The sequence below is a fragment of the Caretta caretta genome, chromosome 7 (assembly GCF_965140235.1).
Source record: "Caretta caretta isolate rCarCar2 chromosome 7, rCarCar1.hap1, whole genome shotgun sequence".
In the NCBI taxonomy this organism is placed as follows: Eukaryota; Metazoa; Chordata; order Testudines; family Cheloniidae; genus Caretta; species Caretta caretta.
Window position 1 is genome coordinate 97,398,766 of NC_134212.1, and position 25,149 is coordinate 97,423,914.

The following is a 25,149-nucleotide window of genomic DNA, read 5'->3' on the forward strand; positions in this document are numbered from 1 at the left end:
TTAATTGCCAAAATCATGTTATCCCATCATACACTCTCCTCCATAAATTTATCGAGTTTAATCTTGAAGTCAGATAGGTCTTTTGCCCCCACTGCTTCCCTTGGAAGGCTATTCCAGAACTTCACTCCTCTGATGGTTAGAAACCTTCATCTAATTTCAAGTCTAAACTTCCCAATGGCCAGTTTATATCCATTTGTTCTTGTGTCCACATTGGTACTGAGCTTAAATAATTCCTCTCCCTCTCCGGTATTTATCCCTCTGATATATTTATAGAGAGCAATCATATCTCCCCTCAACTTTCTTTTGGTTAGGCTAAACAAGCCAAGCTCCTTGAGTCTCCTTTCATAAGACAGGTTTTCCATTCCTCGGATCATCCTAGTAGCCCTTCTCTTTACCTGTTCCTGTTTGAATTCATCCTTCTTAAACATGGGAGACCAGAACTGCACATAGTATTCCAGATGAGGTCTCACCAGTGCCTTGTATAAGGGTACTAACACCTCCTTATCTCTAATGGAAATACCTCACCTGATGCATCCCAAGACCGCATTAGCTTTTTTCACAGCCATATCACATTGGCGGCTCATAGTCATCCTGTGGTCAACCAATACTACAAGTTCTTCTCCTCCTCTGTTACTTCTAATTGATGCGTCCCCAGCTTATAACTAAAATTCTTGTTATTAATCCCTAAATGCATGACGTTACACTTCTCACTATTAAATTTCATCCTATTACTATTACTCCAGTTTACAAGGTCATCAAGATCCTCCTGTATGATATCCCGGTCCTTCTTTAAATTGGCAATACCTCTCAGCTTTGTATCATCCGCAAACTTTATTAGCACACTCCCACTTTTTGTGCCGAGGTCAGTAATGAAAAGATTGGTCCCAAAACCGATCTCTGAGGAACTTCACTGGTAACCTCCCTCCAGTCTGACAGTTCACCTTTCAGTATGACCCGCCGTAGTCTCCCCTTTAACCAATTCCTTATCCACCTTTCAATTTTCATATTGATCCCCATCTTTTCCAATTTAACTAATAATTCCCCATGTGGCACCGTATCAAATGCCTTACTGAAATTGAGGTAAATTAGATCCACCGCGTTTCCTTTGTCTAAAAAATCTGTTACCTTCTCAAAGAAGGAGATCAGGTTGGTTTGGCATGATCTACCTTTTGTAAAACCATGTTGTATTTTGTCCCATTTACCTCAATGTCCTTAACTACTTTCTCCTTCAAAATTTTTTCCAAGACCTTGCATACTACAGATGTCAAACTAACAGGCCAGTAGTTACCCGGATCACTTTTTTTTTTTTCCTTTCTTAAAACTAGGAACTATGTTAGCAATTCTCCAGTCATACGGTACAACCCCTGAGTTTACAGATTCATTAAAAATTCTTGCTAATGGGCTTGCAACTTCATGTGCCAATTCCTTTCATATTCTTGGATGAAGATTATCTGGGCCCCCCGATTTAGTCCCATTAAGCTGTTCAAGTTTCGCTTCTACCTCAGATATGGTAATATCTACCTCCATATCCTCATTCGTCATGCTACCATTATCCCTAAGATCCTCTTTAGCCTTATTAAAGACTGAGGCAAAGTATTTGTTTAGATATTGGGCCATGCCTAGATTATCCTTAACTTCCACTCCATCCTCAGTGTTTAGCGGTCCCACTTCTTCTTTCTTTGTTTTCTTCTTATTTATATGGCTATAGAACCTTTTACTGTTGGTTTTAATTCCCTTTGCAAGGTACAACTCTACTTGACTTTTAGCCTTTCTCACTTTATCCCTACATGTTCTGACTTCAATAAGGTAGCTTTCCTTGCTGATCCTTCCCACTCCCTGAATGCTTTCTGCTTTTTCTTAATCACCTCTCTGAGATGCTTGCTCATCCAGCTTGGTCTACAACTCCTGCCTATGAATTTTTTCCCCTTTCTTGGGATGCAGGCTTCCGATAGCTTCTACAGCTTTGATTTGAAGTAATCCCAGGCCTCCTCTGCTTTTAGTTCCATAAATTCTTCAGTCCAATCCACTTCCCTAACTAATTTACTTAATTTTTGAAAGTCAGCCCTTTTGAAATCAAAAACCCTAGTCGCGGATTTATTTTTGTTTATCCTTCTGTTCAGTTTGAACTGAATTAGCTCATGATCACTTGAACCAAAGTTGTCCCCTACAACCATTTCTTCTATGAGTCCTCGCTACTCAGCAAAACCAAATCTAAAATGGCATCCCCTCGAGTCGGTTCAGCAACTACTTGATGAAGGAATCCATCAGCTATCGCATCTAGGAAAATCTGAGCCCTATTATTATTACTAGCACTTGTCCTCCAGTCTATATCTGGGAAGTTAGTCTCCCATGATCACACAGTTTCCATTGGTATTTACTTCATTAAAAACATTAAAGAGGTCTCTATCCATATCCAAATTAGATCCCAGCGGTCTGTAGCACACCCCAAGTACTATCACAGGGGAGGCTCTAGTAGTTTTCTTCCCCAATGTGATTTTTGCCCAGATGGACTCTGTCTTATCCATTCCATCGCTTCTTATTTCTTTACATTCTACCTCATCATTGATATACAGTGCTACTCCACCACCTTTACCTTTATTTCTCTTTCCTAAACAGCATATGTAGTTGTCTCCTTTTTCTTATAATTACAGAATCACTCCAGTAGTTTTTATTTTAACTGAATATGGACTTCTTAATTTAGCTATCTTTTAAATGACTGCTTAGGCCTAGGTAAATGTATTAAATGAATATGGATCTAATAATTGCACCATGGTATCACTCATATGGTGTTGAAACATTGTTTCTGAAAGTCATGTTTTGTATATTCTATTTTAAAACTACATCTAATTGTTAAAGCATATTAAGATATATAAAGAATTAGAAGGGGTCCTCCTCCATATCCATTACAAACAGGAAAATGGAAAAAGAGGCAGAAAGAAAAATAATACATCAGTTTTTGGACACAAATATGAGGTTGATACTTGAACTGTTTATCAGAATTCTTAATCCCATGCTAGCATATATTCTATTATTCTCCAAAGGAGAACACTTATTCAAATAAAATATGCCCAAAATTTCATGAAGGTTAATGCTGAGTCCTCTCAGTTATCAAGTATGCTACAGGAACCATATGACAAATTAATTCAAATTGAAGAGGACTTCCTTCGTTATGGATATAAAGATCATAGTGCTGAGATCCTGCTGGAACGTGCAAATATTCACAGGTAAACTTACACATTTGCTGGAAATGTTTATTACACCTTATTTAAAATACTCATCAGGTGCTGATTTAGAGTAAGATTTCAGCTGTCTGGGAAAAAGTGCATGAGGGTTAATAATATCACCTACTTCTATATCCTGATTTTGGATTCACATTGTCATTCTTGATGTAATATATCAACAAATATTCTGTAAAATCAAGGATTTACTGTTCCTATGCATGTAGCAGCTGTTCTCACAAGATTTATGGTTATGTGCTCTACCTTTGAGGTCAGAATAAAGCACCAAGGATTCTTTCTATTTTAGGGCCATTTGATTGCTGAACCAGCACCCTTGGCATAAGTTAAAGTAGCCACAGGATTCCTTTCATTGATGTCTCTTGAACAATTCCCTATGGTCTGCTGTTATGGATAGAGATTGCCAGAGCACAGTGTGCTCCAACTTCTAGCTTTCCCCAGGACACCCCATTCAGAGACTGGGAGAATGGGAAGAATAAAGCCAGCTACGCTAGCCTTATGCCACGGGAGCATACCTTCTGGTAGAAGACTCTCCAGCTATCCATTTAGGGCAGCTTTAAGTCCTCTTTATGTTGCAGAAGGGACTTAACCTGTTCCAAGAATAAGGCCTTTAAAAAATTAATGCTTAAATATTTACTTTTTGTATTTGAGTCTTAAACAATATACACAAACAATGCAAGTTAGTTGTTCATTGAGCATTTTGAATATTTATAGCATTATAGAAGTAATAATCTTTTATACTACTACTCTTGTAAAACTCTGTTTTGCTTTTTTACAGAACAATTGCAACACATACAGAAGATGAAGAAGAAAAACATAGTTGTTATCTAGATGCATACAAGTTAGCTCAGAGAGCAGTATATGAAGAAGAAGAAGTGTTTAACAATATCTGGAGCTTGCTTCCACTTCATGAGGTAAATGGGATACTTTTACTGTATGCGAGATCTGTTCAATTAGGATTATTATTAATTGTATTACAGAAATTCCTGCAATCCCCATCTGAGATGATGCCCCATTGTGGCAGGCAGGGAACAAAGTGAGAAACAATCTCTGCCCAAAGGAGTTTAGATTCTAAATAGACAAGACATAAAAAAGATGGAAGGGAAAATGGAGACACAGAGAGATGAGATGATTTGTCTAAAGCAGGGGTGGGCAAACCTTTTGATCTGAGGGCCACAAAGGGTTTTGGAAATTGTATGGAGGGCTGGTTAGGGGAGGCTGTGCCTCCCCAAACAGCTAGGTGTAGCCCGGCCCCCACTTCCTATCTCCCTCCCCCCCGCTTCTCGCCCCCGATGGTCCACCCCCTGTTCCTTGTCCCCTGACTGCCCCCCACTGCCCCATCCAACCCCCCCCCCGTCATTCCTGACTGCCCCCTGGAACCCCTGCTCCTGACTGCCCCCCGCTGCCCCATCCAACCCCTCCTCCTTCCTGACTGCTCCCCCAGGACCCCTGCTCCCATTCAACCCCCCCATTCCCCGCCCTCTGATGCCCCAAACACTATCCACACCCCCAACCCCTGAACTCCCCAGCCCTCTATCCAACCCCCCGCCCTCCCTGTCCCCTTACCACGCTGTCTGGAGCACCGGTGGCTGGCGGTGCTGCAGCCGTGCTTGCCCCCTGGACCCAGCCAGGCCACCGTGCAGCACAGAGCACCGGGTCAGGCCAGGTTCTGCAGCTGCGCTGCCCCAGGAGCTCGCAGCCCCACCACCCAGAGCATTGTGCGGGCAGCTCAGTGAGCTGAGGCTGCGGGAGAGGGGCCGAGGGCGAGCCGGCCGGGCAGGAGGGTCCCGCGGGCTGGATGTGGCCCGCGGGCTGTAGTTTGCCCACCTCTGGTATAAAGTCACACAGCAGGCCACTGGCAGAGCTGGGAATCAAATCTAGGTCTCCATAGGCACAGTCCAGTGCCCTGTCCACTAAGCACTACTGCCAATCCTGTTTCCTGGAAATCCTGTTGTAATATTTTTACACCAATAGCATTCTTTGTAAAATTTGACTGGAAATTAGATACTAGCATTGCAAATATATTCTTTCTTTTGAAGTAAGCTAATTTCCCACTTATTTTTTCAGCATTTAATTCTAATATTTATCCAGATACTAAAGAAATCAATCAAAAACAGAACTACCTGAATATGACATTATTCTCACAAACATTCACTATAAATCCATCATAAATTTGAAACCCTGTATAATAAACTACAGCAAACTTGAGGAAGAAAAAGCAAATTAGGAATGCCAACTAATAGACATTCTAAAAGATAAACGATTGTTTGACGCAAACCTTTCAAAAGAAAAAATGACATTTACAATGAAAAATCATCATAACTCAGATTAAAAAAAACTAAAAGGAATTTGTATTGACAGTTTTTGATCAGGCTGTAAACCAGTTCACCAGAGTTCAATAAATGATTTGTCAGATAATGAAAATAAAAAAAGTTGAAATTAATTTTTTTTAAAATGAGCACAGGATAAATTTGTCACAAAATTTAAAAGACTTTATTTTATTTTATGCTTCATATAAGGCAGAAAAGAAAAAATTCCCATGTGAAACTGAATTTCTCATTTATCCCAATTCTAAATATTATGGGCTAGATTCTTCAGCTCACTCTGCTTCCTTTGTGCCACTTGAGTAGCACAGTATGGCCAGCCCCTGCTCACAACTACCAGCTAGAAATGCATGCTAATGGGCATGGAGCAAGGATAGCTAGTTCCTACACCTCCCTCCCTGCAGCTCCCAGTTCATGCCAGGGATCCCAGCTAGCAGATCTCTGGGGACTACTTATAGCTGCCAAAAGTTAGAGTAGTCTCCAGGCTGTTGTAACCTGCACTGGGCAGGGGCAAAAAAACAGGGAGCCCAAACTTCCCCAGTTCCCTCCACTATAGACTATCTGCCCTCCCCCAACACACCACCTTCTAATCTGTGAGGTGAAAAATGTGCTTAGGTATTCAAAGGAGTATTATTATATTTGCCTAACCCAGTGTTATGCCTGATTGTTTGAGACTCAGAAGTCTTTTACCAGCAGAGCACATGAAACCAAGTTTTCCTGTTAAATACCATAACTTCAGTTTGTCATTTCTTCACTTTCTTTATGAAACGAGAAACCAGATTCCATCCATAGTTTACTTCTGTGCAACTCTAATGAAGGGTCCACACAGAAAGTTAGTGTGTGGCGCTCTAGTGTAAGGTTGATTGACACCCCTTTGTGCCACGCACTAACTGTTTGTTTAGACAGCGGTCAGTGTTGCACATGTGTAATTGCGAGCAGAATTGGCCCTTAGTACAGAGTAAATATTTAGGTCCTAATCCTGCAAATGGATCTATATGAGGGTAAGAATCCTCCCCCACCTTTCCCCCCAGAAGTCTGACACTGAGATAAGTTGACTTTTGCTAGTACTTCTAAAAATGGTACAGATAGCATATTTTTGAAGAATAGCTGCTTTCATTTGTCCAAGTTGTTTTTAGCCCATAGACACATTTCTGCTGTTAAATGATAAATTATGATGGACACCACAGTTAGCTTAAAAGAAAAGGAGTACTTGTGGCACCTTAGAGACTAACAAATTATTTGCGCATAAGCTTTCATGAACTACAGCTCACTTCATTGGATGCATGCAGTGGAAAATACAGTGGGGAGATTTTATATACACAGAGAACATGAAACAATGGGTGTTACCATACACACTGTAACGAGAGTGATCAGGTAAGGTGAGCTATTACCAGCAGGAGAGGAAAAAAAAACTTTTGTAGTGATAATCAAGGTGGGCCATTTCCAGCAGATGAAGTGAGCTATAACTCACGAAAGCTTATGCTCAAATAAATTTGTTCGTCTCTAACATGCCACAAGTACTCCTTTTCTTTTTGCGGATACAGTCTGATACGGCTGCTACTCTGAAACCACAGTTAGCTGTTACTTGGCTAAAGCACTTCCCTGGCTAAGACAGTACCAAGAAGAATTGTGCTTCCCTGCTGTGGGGGCTTACTCTGCTAGAATTGTCTAGATCAGCTAGAAGTGAAATGTCAAGGAAGGGAAGTAAGCATTGTGTTGGGTATTAGGAAATATATCCCTTTTTCTTTTTGAACTAGCATACAGTAAGTTATTAGGTGAGAAATATACCCTTCAGTATGGTTTGTCATGATATAAAAATAATATCTAGATCTGTCAGAAATATATAGGATAAGGGAAGACCATTATATAGTTACCTAACTAGTCAAATTGGGTCACTCCCTAATACTATGAATGCACAGTGGGATAAACCCTAAAATAAGACACAGATAAGAACTAAAGACGATTATAAACTTCACCACTTTCTATTCCCAAGTGCAAGGTCCATTTCTTTGATCTTACTTTGTCTAACAAATACAGAGCTGCTGAAAAGTGCTCAGATACTATAGCGATAAGTACAGTAACTCCTCACTTAAAGTCGTCCCAGTTAATGTTGTGTCATTGTTACGTTGCTGATCAGTTAGTGAACATGTTCGTTTAAAGTTGTGCAATGCTCCCTTATAACGTGGTTTGGCAGCCACCTGCTTTGTCCACTGCTTGCAGGAAGAGCAGCCCATTGGAGCTAACTGGTGGTGGCTTGGAGCTAGGGTGGACCAGCAGCCCCCCTATCAGCTCCCCGTTTCCTGTGTGGCAGCCTCCCAGCAGGCTATCAATTGCCATGGGCTGCGCTTGCCCTCTGCCTTGGAGCTGCTCCCCGGAGCCTCCTGCTTGCTGTGTGGGGGGGGGGGGGAAGGGGGCTAATGTCAGGGTGTCCCCCTGTTCCTGCACCCCACTTACCCCATTTCCATAGAACCGGGGGGGGGGGGACACGACAGGGTTCAGGACAGAGGGAGCTTCCTGGCAGCAGCTTCTGTCTCAACTTGCTGATCTACTTAAAAGGCAGTGGGGTCAGCTTACTTAAAGTGGCAATGCGCATCTCTCTCTCTCTCACACACACACACTGTGTGTGTCTCTGTCTGCCATGCTGTCTCCCCTCCCTCCATTCGTGCTCCCTTGTAGAGTGTGAGGCTACATTAACAACAATGGGTTAACCCCTGAGGGCTCAGCTGATTGCTAGTGCATCATGTAGCAGTAAGGCATCCCCTGGGAAATATCCCACCCTCTGACTTTACCACCTCAACCAAGCTTCACAATCATCATCACTATGTACCAGTATTAAATTGTTTGTTTAAAACTTATACTGTGTGTGTGTGTGTGTGTGTATATATATATATAGTCTTTTGTCTGGTGAAAAAAATTTCCCCGGCACCTAACCCACCCCATTTACGTTAATTCCTATGGGGATATTGGATTCGCTTAGCATCGTTTAGTTTAAAGTCACATTTTTCAGGAATATAACTACAGCGTTAAGCAAGGAGTTATTGTATGGGGCAAAAATCTCCACAGAATAGAGCAGGATACATTAAAAAAAATCAAAGATCTAGTTGAAAAGGGATGCATGTGTGTCAGTCAGTCCCTTCTATTTGGCCAGTGATGCAGCTCTGGATACCCTGCTTGTCCAGTTCTCCCACAGGTTTCTCCATGATTTTTCCTTTGTGACTTCTTACATGTGGAAAAATTTTTGTGAGGTGGTCTGAAATGCCACTATCCTCTGACCTCGCCTGAAGACCCACTTCTACTGTGATGCAAATGATTTTGGCAAGGATATGAAGAATTTCAGGATAGTCTGTATATTTTTGTGTATAAAAATAAAGTAGGTTGTATTATCTAGATGAGGGCAGTTGCTCCCTGGCCACTTTACTTGTCCATTGTACCCTTATTTCTTTCCCTGCTTTATTATTTTCATAGAAATATGTCAGTGTGCTATAATGTAGTGATCTCATTATTATTTATTTAAAATGTGTGCCTCAAATAATTAAAGGAGTTCTGAAATTCTAACTTTAATCCAATAAATTAACAAAAATATTAACACTGTATATTTAAAGATAGGTCGGGCGCGGTGGCGTGTGCCTGTAATCCCAGCTGCTTGGGAGACTGAGGCTGGCGGATTGCTCGGGTTGTGGGCTGCGGTGCACTATGCTGATCGGATGTCCAGAGCCGCTGACAGCCTGGCCAGCAGGTGGCTGAAGGACTGGCTAGAACAATGCGACTGATGTGTTGCGATCAGTGTTCTCTCTGTGAGGGCTGATGGACCAATCGATTACGGTGATTTAAAGATGGACTTCCACTCAATTTTTTTATATTTCAGATTCGAAATATTAGTATGCCATTAATGAGACGGCTTGCTAATCTGAAGCTAAGCTTTGTGGAAATTAATTTGGATATTCTTCATCTTGTTAATGCGGAAAAAAAGCGGAAAGAGCTGAGAGAGGGATCACTTAATCAAGTTGTTGAAGAATTTGTCAGGTTAACACCTGATAGTGCTTCTGTGGAACAGGTAATTACATATGATCCTTCCTGTGATTTAACTATAAATGTTATATTTAAAAAAAAATCCTTGTGTTAGGCTAGAGGGATCGCCTTAGCTAACAATTAATAACTGATTAATAACTGCTAAACAGGAGAAAGGGCTGGCAAATCTTTCATTTGAATACGGGGGCACAGAACATTCAAGTATGGGTTTTCACGACCTTGTTAAGACCTTGCCTGTTCTCTGTGCCAAAAAGGCTCTTGTCTCTCCAAGGCAAAGGCTTAAGGATTATTGTCAGAAGCAAAAGTTGAGTGAAATTGAGCTGTCTTCACTGAACTACATTTTCCCCATTAAATCACACTCTTTTCACCACCCATACACATAATATGACTGCAGCATTGTACTTCATCCTTAAGGCCCTTCATTTTCAGTTTTTTACTGAGAAATTCCCAGGTTTTTAAAAAAACAATTCGGTTTTTTTACAGATTTTTTCATCTGAATTTTGGACCACTCAACAACATGAAAATACTGATTATTTTAAGAAAATCCAATATATTTCATTAGGTTTGTTAATAATAAATTAGTCTTAGTAGAAATGTAGGGCTGTCTGTTAAAGTAAGGCAATGTAATGGAAGATACACACACATGCATATGTATATGTTCTATTAATATACTTCATGAAATAAACCACAGTATTTAACTACTTTTACTTTCAGAGCTGTTACTTTTTTCTATTTGTTGCTTTTTTTCTGTCCTCCCATTCCGGAATATTAACCCCAAAATTTACCCTGAAAACCATGAAGTTAACTTTGTGCACCGATTTTCACTCATTTTTCAATATTTGTAATAAACCTGAATAGAAAGGCCTTTGCTCATCTTCCACCTAATAGTCCCAATCAACACTCCTGCTGTAAACTGTCTGCTATGAATCCTCATAAATACTGCATCACTGGCCACCCAGTACCTCCAGGTATAGTGCTTACTATAGTGAGTTTAGAGGATCAACCCCTAAATTAACCCCTGCTCTTTTGGCTAGGTTATCTGAATGGTGTAAGTGGGCATAGCTCCATTTAAGTAGATGGATCTACACTGGTTCACCGTAGTTGAGAATCTGGCCCTCTGACACTGTCTACTCTTACTAGTCCATTAGTGAGTATATGAAGTTAACCTTGCACACTCCAGAAAGATATGTAGTTATTTTAAAAAAAACCAACAAAACAATGGTTCTGTACATAACAAGATCAGGATTGTTCTAAGAAACTAATACCTGGAAGCTGAAGCTAGACAAATTCATACCAGAAATAAGGTGCAAATTTTTAACAGTGAGGGTAATTCATCATTGAAACAACTTATCAAGAGATGTGGTGGATTCTCTGTCACTTGAAGTCTTTAAATCAGTATTGTATGTCTTTCTAAAAGACAGGCTATAACTTGTCCAGAAGGTATAGGCTTGATGTATGAATCACTTGGTGCAATTCTACACCCTGCATTATGCAGGTGAGCAGAGATGATCAAAATTGTCCCATTTGGCCTTGAAAATTAACAGAGCCCTTGACATGCTTTGGTAAAGCAAATAGTGGAAATTAGTTTCCAATATTGATAATTTTGGAAATTCTCATATTTATAAATTTTAGTATATTGAATTTCAGCATTCAAAATAAAATAGATTTATTTTCTGTTTTCATTTTCTATTATTGCTTCAGCGTTCAAAAAAGGGAGGAATAGAACTGAAACTGTCTTTATGTTTTCAGAGAAAAGAAGGTTACATGAAGTTGAAGAATTAATTATTAGGTTTCACATGCAACCCCAAAACCCAATATTTCAAGCTAAAGAGCGATATAAATCTATGAATCGTTCATTCATTCATGATGTCTTAGAGAACATTTATTTTATATATGAAAATGTGACTTGATTTAACATATTTTTGATTTTACCAGGGATGGATAGACATAGGACGGACTGTGGGTCACGTTGCGCTGGCTCAGTTAGCAAGTCTACAGAGTCTTTATACAGGATGTCCTGATATCAAAGCCAAGTACCTGTATCTCACTGGGAAAACTTTGCGTTTACTTGCAGTTAATGTGGACCCCTTAAATTCAGATATTTACTGGAATGAAACTGTTACGGTATGAATTTGGTTCTAAATTAAGATTATTAGATATATATTGATAAGTGCTTACTAGAATGTTGCTCTTTATGTACTGTTAATGCTTTTTTAATTGAGGAATAGACTGTGCAAATTAGTCAGAACCCATAGTTAAAGGAGCCTTGCCTTCCCCAGAGCTCCCAGGTGCACACCTTCGCCTGTGTTCTGCAGCCCCATGTGGCTGGCCACCTCTGCTGTAGCCCTGCTTCCTCACTCCCTTTGAGATGTGTTCCTGGGGGCTTGTCTAAACAAATGGTTAGTGCAGGACAAGCTGAGGAGTAAATCTGCAACACAGTAGCATGCCACACACTAACTGTCCATATGAACCCTGCTACTGCACACTAAAAGTTCTCTAGTGTAGTTTGATCTAATCCACTTTTAAATAGGAATAGGTCATTGCACACTAGGGAACTTTTAGCCAGGTCCACATGAACAGTTATTGAACAGCGCATTAGTGCACTGTAGATTTACATCCCATCTTGCCATGCACTGTTTGTGTAGACAAATCCTGGGAGGGACTTAGCAGTCCGTGCTCTCCCAGAGCACAGGGTGTAAAATTGTGTATGTCTTTTGTATAGGCTGTGCAGTGAGAGGGAGACTTCTGTGCTTGTCTGTATGGGGCAGGCAGAATCTGATTCTGAATGCAAATATATAAAATGCAGTGAATGTTATTTGATAAGCTCAAGTTTACGTCTTTTTACAGTATTTTGACCACTGGGCGAAAAGAGTTGAGCCTCTTCAAATCCTGAATAAAAATGTTCATGAGACATGAATTGAGCAGGACATTTACCAGAATGTAAAATCGTGATGTCAGGGCCTGGAGGAGAAGGTTTTCTTTAACTCTTTCACCACTGCTTCCCCACTACGTTACTATTACTAGTGTTGCCTACTATTGTGATTTTTATCATGTGTCTCATGGTATTTGGTGCTTTCCTTAAAGCCCTAGCTCCTGGAGTTAAGGGAATATGTGAGAATCTGTTTTCATTTAAAAATATAAAAGTAAGGTTCTAGCTCTCATGGTTGTAGATGCATCCGATGAAGTGAGCTGTAGCTCACGAAAGCTTATGCTCAAATAAATTTGTTAGTCTCTAAAGTGCCACAAGTACTCCTTTTCTTTTTGCAAATACAGACTAACACGGCTGCTACTCTGAAACCTAGTTTTTTAGTATGAGTCCTTTTAACACTGCACTGTACCTGAGTAAGTACCTCATGCTCTGGTGGGCAGTTTATGTTCCACCATTAAAGTTAATAAAGTTGTGGTCTCCTGCTTAAAAATCCATCCCCATGTTTGTGTTTCATTCTCCTACGAGTCCTGATTAATGTTAGGTACTTAGCAGATTCATCACTATCACCTGCTAACCAGAGTTTAATGCCTCATAAACTTGCTAATTCACTTGATATTATAAAGGTATTATTGTGGTGAGATAGACCCTCTCTCCATTTTTAAGGCTGAAACTAGCTTCCTCTTTATCCAGCTGAATTTCACTCCTCCTAACTTAAAGCACAATAACTAATGCACTTAATTTTAGTGGGATAGATATATTAATGAATCCTCTCTGTTTCTGGTGGGTAGGAAGAAACTCCATTGAACACCATGAAGCCTCCCACAACCAAAGCAGAATGCAATGAACGTGAAATGATAAGTAGCAGTTCTCCAATTAGTAAAAACCAACATGATGAGCAAAGGAAGAAAGCAAATGAATTAAAGGTATTTTACATAGATATTTATATAAATAACTTGAGGGCTTCCTTTTTATGCTGGTGCTGAGGTGTTTTTAGCAAATGGAATCTGAGGCTGAAGAATGAGTGTTGTAGCAGAGTTCACTCTTACAGACAATTAACATTTTAATACTGAAGCTTTTAATTAAATATCCAAAGTAAAGAAGCAAACAGAAAATGGGGTTGGCAAGCTGCCAAAGGCATATTGTTCCAAATACAAGTTACAAAACCTGTTGGATTCTTCTTTCTTGTCACCTCCCCTGCTCTCCCTTCACATTTTCCTCTTCTTTCACTCTTACCCCTTTTCCCCATCTCCCTGGTTGCTACAGGTTAGCTAACCTCCTCTTCCCTAACTAGCTGTCATTTGGTTTAATTTGTATTCAGAACTGAGTTGGGACAGAGTGTCTGGGATTTGCACAATGTACAGTAAATAAACAAGGCAAACGTAAATGTGCCTGTTCTTCTTGTAAGAACTTTGAATTATAGGAGAGTAAACCCACTTGAGGAGAAGGGGGAATTGAGACTAAAGAGTTTTTAACTTGCCTGAGTGTGTACAATCCCATATTCTTTACTTTTGGCATATTTTTGGTACATTCTTGTTCTTGAACATTTTGAAGTTTTCTGCTTCAGGTGACTGGATCAAGAAGCTGGGCTGGTGTCTTTATTGCTGGCAAACAGCTTGAAAATTACACAAGCCAGTCAGAGTAGGAAGTTACTCTCATTCACAAGTGATTAGTGAGAAACAACTATAGTGATTATACATATGCCAGTAGTGTTGATTGGCTAATAATGACTGGCATTTTGGTATAATACTAGCTAGTACATATACATAATTGTAGATGTTTTATTGTAGACGTTTCTCTTTTAAAAGAAAAATATAAACTAAATGTTTAAGATTTGATGTTTTTAAAAAGAATAGTTTCATCGGTATAGCTCTCTACTAACTGATCATTCAGTCTAGTCTCTTGATTGCACACTATTAACTCTCACTGATGTTAATAGATATTAAATGTATTCCTTACAAGGAGACTAAACCTGTACAATTTTTCATCAAACTTTAAAAAAATACAATTATACAAGAACAAAACCAGATATTTCTGCCAAGATTGTAGTGATCAAAAATGCATCAATAATGTATTTATGTAATTTAACAAATATTTTAATGTAGAACATTTTTATTTTTATTTTTATTACTTAGAGAAAACGGATTTTGGCCCAAAGATACCTCTCTCAATCCAGTGAAGTTTTGCTTCAGTGCATGAATGTTGCATTCAGTAACAACATAATTGATATTCTGGCTGCTGCTAGTCTTGAAATCATTGAATGCATTGGACGATTTGATCCAGTTTCAAGTAGCCAGTTTTTGGCCCTTCATCAGGTAACACAACTGCTGCTTAAGTCCCTCTACAATATAAAAAAAGAGCTTTGAGTACCATAAGTAAATTTGTCTATTTGGATAGCATGACAACTGACCACTAACCCACTATGTAAGAACTAGGTAGTGGTATTATTATTAATAATAATTAAATATAAAATATGTTTGCTGATTTTAGTGGTTTTTGTCAGTGTATTATTGACATCTGACCATTGTAAAACCTTGATAATTTTCATAGTATGGACTTCAGGTTTTCACTGGTAGATACCATTATTGTATCATTTTACTATGTATAAAATATAATAAAATTAAATGAAAGAAAACTATACTGCAATAAAAAGTGCAATTCTGCCCTCTAAAGTGATTGTAAAAATGGCTGGGTTTCTAGGATTGTGAAAATGATACCCTGGGTTTCTGCATTCATTGTGTTAAAGCGGATTGGAAAATTTTACCTGTACATTTGGTTTGTCAGATTGATATCAACATCAGTATGTCTAACCCTTGGCATTGTTGACCATTTTCCAGCAACTAATTTTCAGGCTTCCTGAAGGTGGTTTAAGCTGTCTTCTTCTAGTTACTTTGTGTTTATAGTTACTAGATACTGAATTGCTGAAATAAATTTTTGCACACCTTTGGAAGTACTCTTCTGACACAATACCAGTGAGCCTGATTTGGAAGCCCAGGCTCCCATAAACTCATTAGATCTCTCCCTACCTCAGTGCAGGGAGGAGCGTTCCAGCAATCAGGACTGACGGAGATATCAATTTCAGAAAGGAAATTAATAGCTAAGAAATCTTCCAGTCCTCATAATTTATCGCCAAAGCTTTTACACTGTTTTGTAACTGTAAATAATGGTAATATGTTTGCCATTTCATTTCACCTTTTATCTGACAAGCTTTTTCATAATATTTGTATGAAACATTTGGGAAAATAAACGAATATTAAAATATTACAGAGCTGTTCATCATCTATGATGATGAAGGATATCCTGCTAGCAGCCACTTCTAACACTAGCAGCTCTCAGCTGGCAGCACTATTGCATCTTCAACATCACTTAAAACAAAAAGGGGACATAACCAGTAATCTTCTCAAAACTGTGGAGCAGAGGCTAACTGCTACCTCAAAGGTAACTTTTTGAACAGTACTATATATGAGTGGAACGAAGTTGCTCTGGAGCAAAATAATGGCCCCTCCCTTTAATTCCTTTGGCCCTGGTCCTATAAACACTTATTTACATGGTTAATTTTAAGCACGTGAAAAGTTCCTTTCACTTAAACTAAAGTTAATCATATGTATTTAATTTTTTACAAGATTAGAGCTGTGATCTGCTCCTTTGTTTGGTAGGCAAAATGTTTGCTCCGGAAGATCTTATTCTTTCTCCCAAATTATACATTATTATGTATAATATTTGTACTTATGTATTATAGTCTATACAGTTCCTTTTACAGAGGAGTATAAATGGTCCAGGTGTATATTCCTATGGAAATGCTTGAATTGCTTTTAGAAAGTATAAATGTTGAGTTGAAATATTTTGCTATTCCTTTCTACTGATAATATAAATCGGTTTCAGCATTTGGTAGTTTTTTAGCTTGATATGCAGTATAGTAGGCAAATAACTCATGTTAATGTTAGCCATGAATTATTGCTTTAACTTCATTTATTGTGCACTACACTATTCTTTTCTAAGTATGCCTTCTGGAAATAACAGTGCCTTGTTTTTTGGAACTATTATAGATCAGTCTCTTGATGAATGCACTGTAAGTGTTGTTCATAAAAAGATAGCAAAAGTAATGTCAGTTTTAAATTATTGTACAGGCATGGGGAAATCTCTGTATTCTTGCACAACATTTTAACATCATAAATGAATTGCCACCAAACTTCCATATACTCATTCTCCAGCATTCAAATGACAGGTATAAAACTTTATCATTTTGTTTTGTACAACCTTTATTTTCCTTTTCCCAAGTTATTTTGACTGTTTTTTATCTTTTACTTCTAATTATGTTGATTTTGTAATTTAGGGTAAGTGAACAAGTTCAGAAAAAATAAGAACTGACCAAAACTCAAACATGAACCTAAAGTCATTTTTAAGTTTCCACAGTGCTCTCTCTTTCTGTTCCTCAGGTGGACAGGAGAGAGCCAAAATCTTTAAAGTGGTCCACTTTACAGCCCCCATGTTTCACTATGCATCCCTATAGAGATTGTGGGACTGAAGGACCAGATGTGTATTAGTGAAAGTCTCTTAACAGAGAATCTTCTCCCCAAGCTTCCACACACACACTTGGGTGAAGTTTGCTTACAACTCTGCAGGCTTCCTGAAAGGAGAGATTTTCTTCCTTTTTTCATAAGGGTATATGTATACAGCATCTGGGAGAATGCTTTCCAATGCAGATAGACAGGCTTGAGCTATCGCACTAAAAATAGCAGTGTGGCCGTGGCCACTTCAATTAGCCACCCAAGTATAAGCCCACCCAACCCCGTGGGTACATAGTCAGCTAGCCCAAATTACTGCCCATGGCCACACTGCTATTTTTAGCATGCTAGCTCAAGTAGAGCTAGTGCATCTGTCTACCCACTCTGGGACGCATCCTTCCAGCTGTTGTATAGACATACCCTGAGAAAGTGTCGGGGCGGGGGGAAAGGGGATGGACAAGAAAATTAGTGCAGCAATTCAAAGACCACCAGGGTAGTGGTAATTATTGCTTTGAAAGGCTGAAAGGTCTGAATATGTGAATAGTCAAATATTCCATTCTATTTTTATTGCTTTCCATAGATCAATGTTGTATAGTGCAATGATTGATAAGCCAAAACTCAGTAGCGGACAACAGAAAGGAAAACCAGGTCAGCCAATGGGTGAGTGTCTCTGTTTAGAAATAAAGTGATCAAAATGGTGATGTTAGGAGATCCATAGCTCTCACTGTTGCATTCAGTACAAGAAAATCCAACTCATGCTGTCAAGCAATGGATATAATTTTAAGACAGTGTGCTAAGGGGTATAGTCTTGTCTTGATACCTGGAAATTTATGTACATAAATCCCATTAATGCCTGTGGAAGTTATATTTATAACAGATGTACTGTTTCTGTGCTTATCACTAGTCCAAATTTACCTTAACCTAATCGCGTTGTTTATGAGGGCCAAAAAATGGTCAAAGTCAGAATAATGGTTATTGTAAACTTTTTATTGTTATACCCTTCTTATAGGTCAGGTGTGATTTGTGTGTTTTAAAGTATTATATGTCATAATAATAAAATGCAAACACATCTTTAATAGCGTGGGGGAGAAATCATTTTTCTTGCAGCTCCAGGCAATGTGCTTTTAGATACTTGATTCTCTTTCTGCCACTGTGTCTCCAAGTTCAAGACAGACTTATATTACTGTTTTTTTCCTCGATATTGACCATACCTAAATAATTGTGCTGTTGTTTAATACTATATTTTAACCCTTTATATACTGGAATTATTCAAAGTGGAATATAAAAAAATCTTTGGCTATGTGGAAATTATTTTTTTAGAAAGAAATACTTTTTTTCTTTTATTAGTGCAGGCTAAAGTTTCTCGTTTTCCTGTGAATCCTGATACAATCTTGATTTTGTTGGGAAAAGTACATCTTTACAAACAGGAAAGGATGAACAATCTCCTTGGACAGGAAATAGAAAAGAAATTCCATGTAGAGAAAATTGACTTTCAAAAATGGCAAGAAACTACTCCCAAAATAGATATGGTAATATATTTGATTCAGGATTTTTATTTTTAAAATAGACATTAAAATATATACGGAAGATAAAACAAAAATCTGGGCAAAATAGCCCTCATCTACAGTTTCTAACATTTATTTCAAATGCAACTTCTTATAAGCTCTGTAACTGTTATCTCCTGTGTATGCTCTACTTTGAAACTTACCGTTATTTTCTTTGCTCTAAATAATGGAGTGTTGTTCTGTTGTTGTTGTTGTTGAGATTTTTTTCAACAGTTTTGAACTTCCTTAACAATTTAGACTGATGGAATGTTGATGTAAAATGAGATTCATAATTTGTCCCCAAATGGAATATTGTATATCTTAAGAGGTCTTCATTTATACTTATATATAAAAATTAGGGAAAAGGTTTTGAAAAGAAACTATAGGAGTTAGGTACCAAGCTCCCCCTTGGCTTTAATTCGCTTAGGCATTCCTGAAAATCATTAGGTCCCTATTAAGCCCTAATCCTGTGAAGATTTACATAGTGCTTATCCTTAAATAGTCAATGGAACTGCTCACAATACATAAAGTTAAAGCTCTTGCATAAGTAATTGCAGGATTGGGTCCTTAGTATGCATTCTAAGGATTGGGTCCTTAGTATGTTCTGTCCTTAGTATGCATTCATTTGTGTTTAGATTGCAAGATCACAGGAAATTGATGTCAACTCTGGCTTCATTAGATTAGATATGCTTTTACACACAGTAGTTAATTTTCTTACAGGCATACAATATGTGATGTTCAAATGTCAAACTTTTTTCTTAATTTATAGCCTCCTAACAAAAACACTGAAAAACATCTATAATTTAATAAAAAAGGTTGATCAAATAAATCTTTGTCTGAGATTGTCAGTGTTTCATGTCCCGTGTGCAGCATAATAACATGAGAAGACTGCATGCTTGTAAAGCTGAAATGGTAGTTTATTTTAAAGCACCTATTTACAGATTTGCTGCAATTGCAGCTAGCATTCAAGCCATTTGCACACAGACTGACTTCTTGGTGCCTTTTCCAGATACTTCTTTCCTGCAATCTGCACTTCTCCAAGTTTCATGGAGGTTGCTACATCACTACTAGTAAAAGCAGGCCTCTAGTAATTAGGTGACGATACATATGTAACTGGGTGATAAATAACATGTCTGAAACGAGAACCCTTGCTTTTTAAAAACTTTAAATGCTTATTTTTGGTTTTAAACAAATCTTTGAATACCACCAATTATCAGGAAGGAATTTTAAAACTAAAAGGAGAACCTTATCTTTTCCATCCCAGTGTCCCTCAGCAAAAATCCTGATTTAAGCTGGTGGGCAAAATATTGATGAATTTGTTTTGTAGCCATAACCAGCCTTAGTTGTCATGGAGACCTATCTGATAATTATTTTGGTTCCCTCTCCTCTCCCTTCCTTTTGACCAATAAGGAATAGCAATAGCGTGATAACATAGGTTAGAATGAACAAGGCCAGAGTTTTAAAACACTGGCCTCCATGTGTGCATATGAACTGTATGTATTCAGTTACCTATAATGACACTTGAAAGGCTAAGACCTGCCTGTTCAGTTAATAAATGCTGTCACTTGCCTGCAAAGGATAGAATTTACTTCACAGAACCCATCTGCTGCATGTGGATACGATAGCATTTATCAACTGTACATACAGACATTTAGTACTTCACAATAGCATGTGTAAGTGTTCATGCACACACATAGTTACACCCACACAAATGGAGACTGGGGTGAGAGAGCTATAAAAATGGACCTTTCAGTGTAAAATTAAAATTGTATGTGTTTTTAACTTTTCCTTTCTATGCTATTCAATTATTTCCCTCTTCCTTTTATTTCTAATCTACTTTCTCCCTCCTCTGTCCATTTCTTCTTTCACCTCCTTTCATCTTTGCCTGTCAGTTCTCTTCCCATCTGTTTTCCTCAGCCTGTTTGAGTCCCTCATCAGCCTCTCTCCCTCTGGGGCCATACCTTTTCTCTACTACTCCCATCTACTATTCACATTTGCCCTTTCTTACTTTTCCTTCCTTGATTTGTGCCATCACTTTACTTCTGTCTTTTTCTGGTCTTCTCTCTTCTTTCTCCTCCTCCTCCTTCCAGCTAGCTCCTTTACAGCAATTCAAGTGTTATTCAGTATAAAGTATTTGTAGCTAAAATATCTTATTTTATATCCCCAGGCATTATTGCACTGATTCTTGCATTAGAGAAGGGATTTCAACAAAATGCTGACATTAATAAAGCATTCAGAGAGAGCAATTTTAAAACATAATTAATTCAGTGATTTAAGGGAAATTGTTTATTTTAATATTATGATGTTTCAATTAGTTACAAACTATGATGATTCAATTTAGCCCTGATTAACCTATTGTACTTCCCATCTTTGTTGTCATTTAACTTTGTAAGCATTCCAATGATTTTTTTATTTGTATGATAGAATCTAACAGAAAACATAAACGAAAATGAGAAAAATTTTACATCAGATTTCTGTGATATTTTAAAAGCCATGGAAGAATATCTGAAACCAGTTTTGCCAGTATTTGATTTTACTGATTTTAGGTAAGATTTTTACAAATGTTTTATCATCTCCTTTCCTAAATCATATTAAAATTAACATTAAAAATATTTATGAAGTTAGTTCCTGATCCTGCAAAAACATACACACATGCTTAGTTTCAAGCAGGAATAGTCCCATGAAAGGAACTACTTATGTTCTTAAAGGTAACATATGTAAGTCTTTGCAGGATCAGGTCTTAAATAGGATTAATGGCCATCACTGTTAAATGTTACTGTATAACAAAAGTTATATAGTGTTAAAATCAGAGTTGAAACATTATCATTAAACTATTTAAGGCTTGCATTTTCCAAGGAACGTAAGGGAGGTAGGCCCTCCAACATCCACTAAATTTCAATGACATTGAGACACTTATTTCCTTCACAATGCTTTGAAAATTCAAGATTGCCATGAGTATTTGAGATATAATTCTTATTTTCAGACAGCAGAGTCCATCAGTATCAACAGCAGAATCAGGAAAAACAAAAGCCAAAGATAAGGAGACAAAACATACTGGATTACAAGGTATGTCATATCTAGAAAATAATATGTAGGGACAAATTTTGAAATATTGACACACAACCCCCCCCTCCGGCAACAGTTTGTAAATACAAATAGTTGTAAGTGCAATTTAGGCCATTTACCGGACATGTCCAGGTACTTGATTATGCCTGCAAAATAGCTGCTTAGATTATCCACTGCTTTCAAAACTGCACAAGCCCATAGCAAGACAATCTATTTGGGAGAAAAGATGACCCATTGCAGAAGGTCAAAAAGAGAGAACTTCTCTGGGATCCATCAGTCTCCTTATTCATCTTCTCCTCCACTCTTCTAGGCTGTGGGGGTCCTCACAGTCTGTATGACTTAGTACAGTCCTAGGCTTGGCCTATACTGAAAAGTGACAGTGGCATAGGTATTTTGGTCAGGGGTGTGAAAAAAAACACACCCCTAACCAACATAGTTCTGTCAAGAAAAACCTAGTGTGGATGCAGCTATGCCGATGGAAGATAGTCTTCGCTATGTTTCAGAGTAGCAGCCGTGTCCACATATCTATTCGGGGGACACCATCATAGGGCCTAATCACATCAGCCACACTATCAGAGGCTCGTGCACCTACGCATCTACTAATGTGATATATGCCAGCAATGCCCCTCTGCCATGTACATTGGCCACAATGGACAGTCTCTACATAAAAGAATAAATGGACACAAATCAGACGTCAAGAATTATAACATTCAAAAACCAGTCGGAGAACACTTCAGTCTCTTTGGTCACTCGATTACAGACCTAAAAGTGGCAATTCTTCAACAAAAAAACTTCAAAAACAGACTCCAAGGAGAGACTGCTGAATTGGAATTAATTTGCAAACTGGGTACAATTAATTTAGGCTTGAATAAAGACTGGGAGTGGATGTGTCATTACACAAAGTAAAACTATTTCCCCATGTTTATTTCCCCTCCTACTGTTCTTGTATAGTGCTGGAAATGTCCCACCTTGATTATCACTACAAAAGGTTCCTCCTCCTCCCCCTGCTCTCCTGCTGGTAATAGCTCACCTTTCCTGATCACTCTTGTTCAGTCTGTATGGTAACACCCATTGTTTCATGTTCTCTGTGTATATAAAATCTCCCCACTATATTTTCCACTGTATGCATCCGATTAAGTGATCTGTAGCTCACGAAAGCTTATGCTCTAATAAATTTGTTAGTTTCTTAGTCTTAGTAAGTAGATGGATGCAGTGTCTACACTACAGCTTAGGTCAGAATAACTTATGTTGCTCAGGCTTGTGAATAAATCACCCCCCTGAGCGACATAAATTACACTGACATAAGCATCAGTGTGGACAGCACTATGTCAGTGGGAGAGCCACAGTTACAAGAAAGTAAGTAACCATTTTGTTTTGTTTCATACACAAAGGTACTGCTGTCTTTGGATAACAGCTCCTTTGAAAGTGTACTCTGACTGAAATTCATTTAACTTGCCTTTTTGTTAGGATGTTGCATGTCAGAATGGGCAAGTCTGTACATTTCCTAATATTATTCCCATGTTGGAAACTGCATATATGTCAAATTCATGTGACATTGCTTGAGGGACAATATGGTTGTTCATGAGGTACTTTCTCCTCTGAAGGAGGAGTAGGCTCCACCAATGCATATCCTAAGAACTTTGCAGAGCCTCTCTTTGGATGAAGAGAATTATCCAGATTATTATTGAATTATTAATATTAAAAATATAATATAACATTATTTAAAAAGCATTTTGTGCAGTGGGATAAAGAAACTCCATATTCTCAGGTAATTTTAATTATTAACATATTTATGAAGAATTACTAAATATCTCATTTTTGTTATATCAGGTGGACTTACGGATTTAGGTGATTGTGTGATATTACTAGCAGACAAACTACTTATGGAGTTACCTCTGGAAGCTCTAAGTATCTTTCAAGAGGAGGCAATAAGTTCTGTATCCAGAGACTTTTCTCTCCAAATTCTCTACAATCGAATACATGTAGAAGAACCAGGTACAATGATGATATCATAAAATCAATTATTTATTATGTTGTTCATTTATTTTACATTGAATACATTTGACTATGAGACAAAATTTCATACCCAAAAGTTTCCTAGTAATATTGGCTGGAATATCTATTGTTAAAAAACATACTATAGTTTTTCAGTATGTACAGATTTATAATATCATTACAGTGTGAGCTTTTCTTTTTCTAAAAAAAAAAAAAAAAGCCACCAAGATTGAATCCACGCTAGGAGTCTGTCACCTCTCTGTAACCTACCTTTTGACCATACAGCTGAAAAACTTATCTAAGTTCTATGTACAGCCACTTTACCTGCAGTTCCTGCATGACTGATTTTGCAACATCTTTTGCAGCAGCTGTTCATGCTCAGCATTGCCAGCCTAGTGCTAATCTCAGATGAACAAAGGCATATCAGGACTAACTGCTATGTCCTCCCATTGTGGCAGCAATTCTGTGATAGAGACAGGAATGGTGACAAATTTCAGAAGCCCTAACTTACATCCCCCTGTTTGCAATGTGGGATGTGATCCTGGACTAGGCTTAACAGACTAGTGACAGGAACAGCCAGAGTGGCTGCCACAATGCAGAAATTTAGCTTCGCCCAAACTTCACAGTGTGACTGCAGGGTAGCGATGCAGATGGTCAAACTTGTGGTGGAGGAGTGCACAATTAGAAGATTGGAGGGTGGATTACAACACCTTGCTGCCCTCGATATTCTGTCGTCTAACTGCTGCATCGATCATATACGAAAGAAGAAAAAAAGTGTCAGTACAATATCTGCTTACATGGCCTCTAATTTAAAATATCCTGGACTTCCTTACAGCACTTGTAAAGTTTGTTAGACTTTAAATTTTGAAAGACCTTTTAGATTACACAAGTGGTTCTTAGAACCATAACATTTGTAGTGGCTGTCAGAACAGAGAACAGAACAAAGAAGCTAAATTGAAAAATTCAGATTAAGGAAAGCGATTTAGGGTTTTGTCTATGCAGTGAGTTAGTACACAGCAAGCCGGGGTGTGAATGTATAGGACACTAGCTTGCCACGTAGTAACTTGCCAGGGGGACCCTACTGTCATGCACTAAAAGGTCTGTGTCAAAGAACACTTTGGAACTTTAGTGTGTAATAGCAGGGTCCATGAAGCCAGTTAGTGCATGGCAAGCTTTTTTGCTGTAGATTCACACTCTGTCTTGCAACACACTAACTTGCTGTACAGACAAGCCCTAACATAAAACCGTATGTGACTAAGTTTTAAGACATGTTACCTCACAACTACTGAACCATTTTCCTTTGTATTTAGCTGAGATTACACTGTGAGCTACATATTTCTTTTGATCCACTGAGCTATTGTTGCAAAATCTATGATCAGAAAATATGGGAGAATTGTGTGAAAAGGATGGCTTGTATTACATGCCCAGAGAACTCAAACCCAGTTGAGAGGGCTGTTCTGATTTCTAAGGGTACTCACTGAATCAGATCATCTCCTGATTGATTTGCATATTCCTCTGTGCAAC

The 25,149-nt window shown here is 38.3% G+C and overlaps 1 protein-coding gene across 13 annotated transcripts in view; it reads left to right on the forward strand.

Moving 5' to 3' along the window:
• The window catches only part of CFAP46 (cilia and flagella associated protein 46), a 146,766-nt gene that overhangs the window by 102,275 nt on the left and 19,342 nt on the right, over window positions 1-25,149 (forward strand). For 10 of the 13 annotated variants that reach the window (XR_007357663.2, XR_012669400.1, XM_048857999.2 and 7 more), the window contains 13 exons: window positions 3,042-3,224; window positions 4,015-4,150; window positions 9,426-9,614; window positions 11,525-11,713; window positions 13,307-13,441; window positions 14,651-14,830; window positions 15,783-15,953; window positions 16,643-16,740; window positions 17,601-17,680; window positions 18,368-18,549; window positions 20,989-21,110; window positions 21,548-21,630; window positions 23,461-23,625. Coding sequence is in view for 9 of the 13 variants with exons in the window: in XM_048857999.2 (XP_048713956.2) it covers window positions 3,042-3,224; window positions 4,015-4,150; window positions 9,426-9,614; window positions 11,525-11,713; window positions 13,307-13,441; window positions 14,651-14,830; window positions 15,783-15,953; window positions 16,643-16,740; window positions 17,601-17,680; window positions 18,368-18,549; window positions 20,989-21,110; window positions 21,548-21,630; window positions 23,461-23,625 (1,913 nt within the window). In the remaining 4 variants the exon portion in view is untranslated. Of the gene's footprint in view, window positions 1-3,041; window positions 3,225-4,014; window positions 4,151-9,425; window positions 9,615-11,524; window positions 11,714-13,306; window positions 13,442-14,650; window positions 14,831-15,782; window positions 15,954-16,642; window positions 16,741-17,600; window positions 17,681-18,367; window positions 18,550-20,988; window positions 21,111-21,547; window positions 21,631-23,460; window positions 23,626-25,149 lie in introns of those variants that run through there. The other 3 variants (XM_048858003.2, XR_012669401.1, XR_012669402.1) reach the window with 3 other exon arrangements.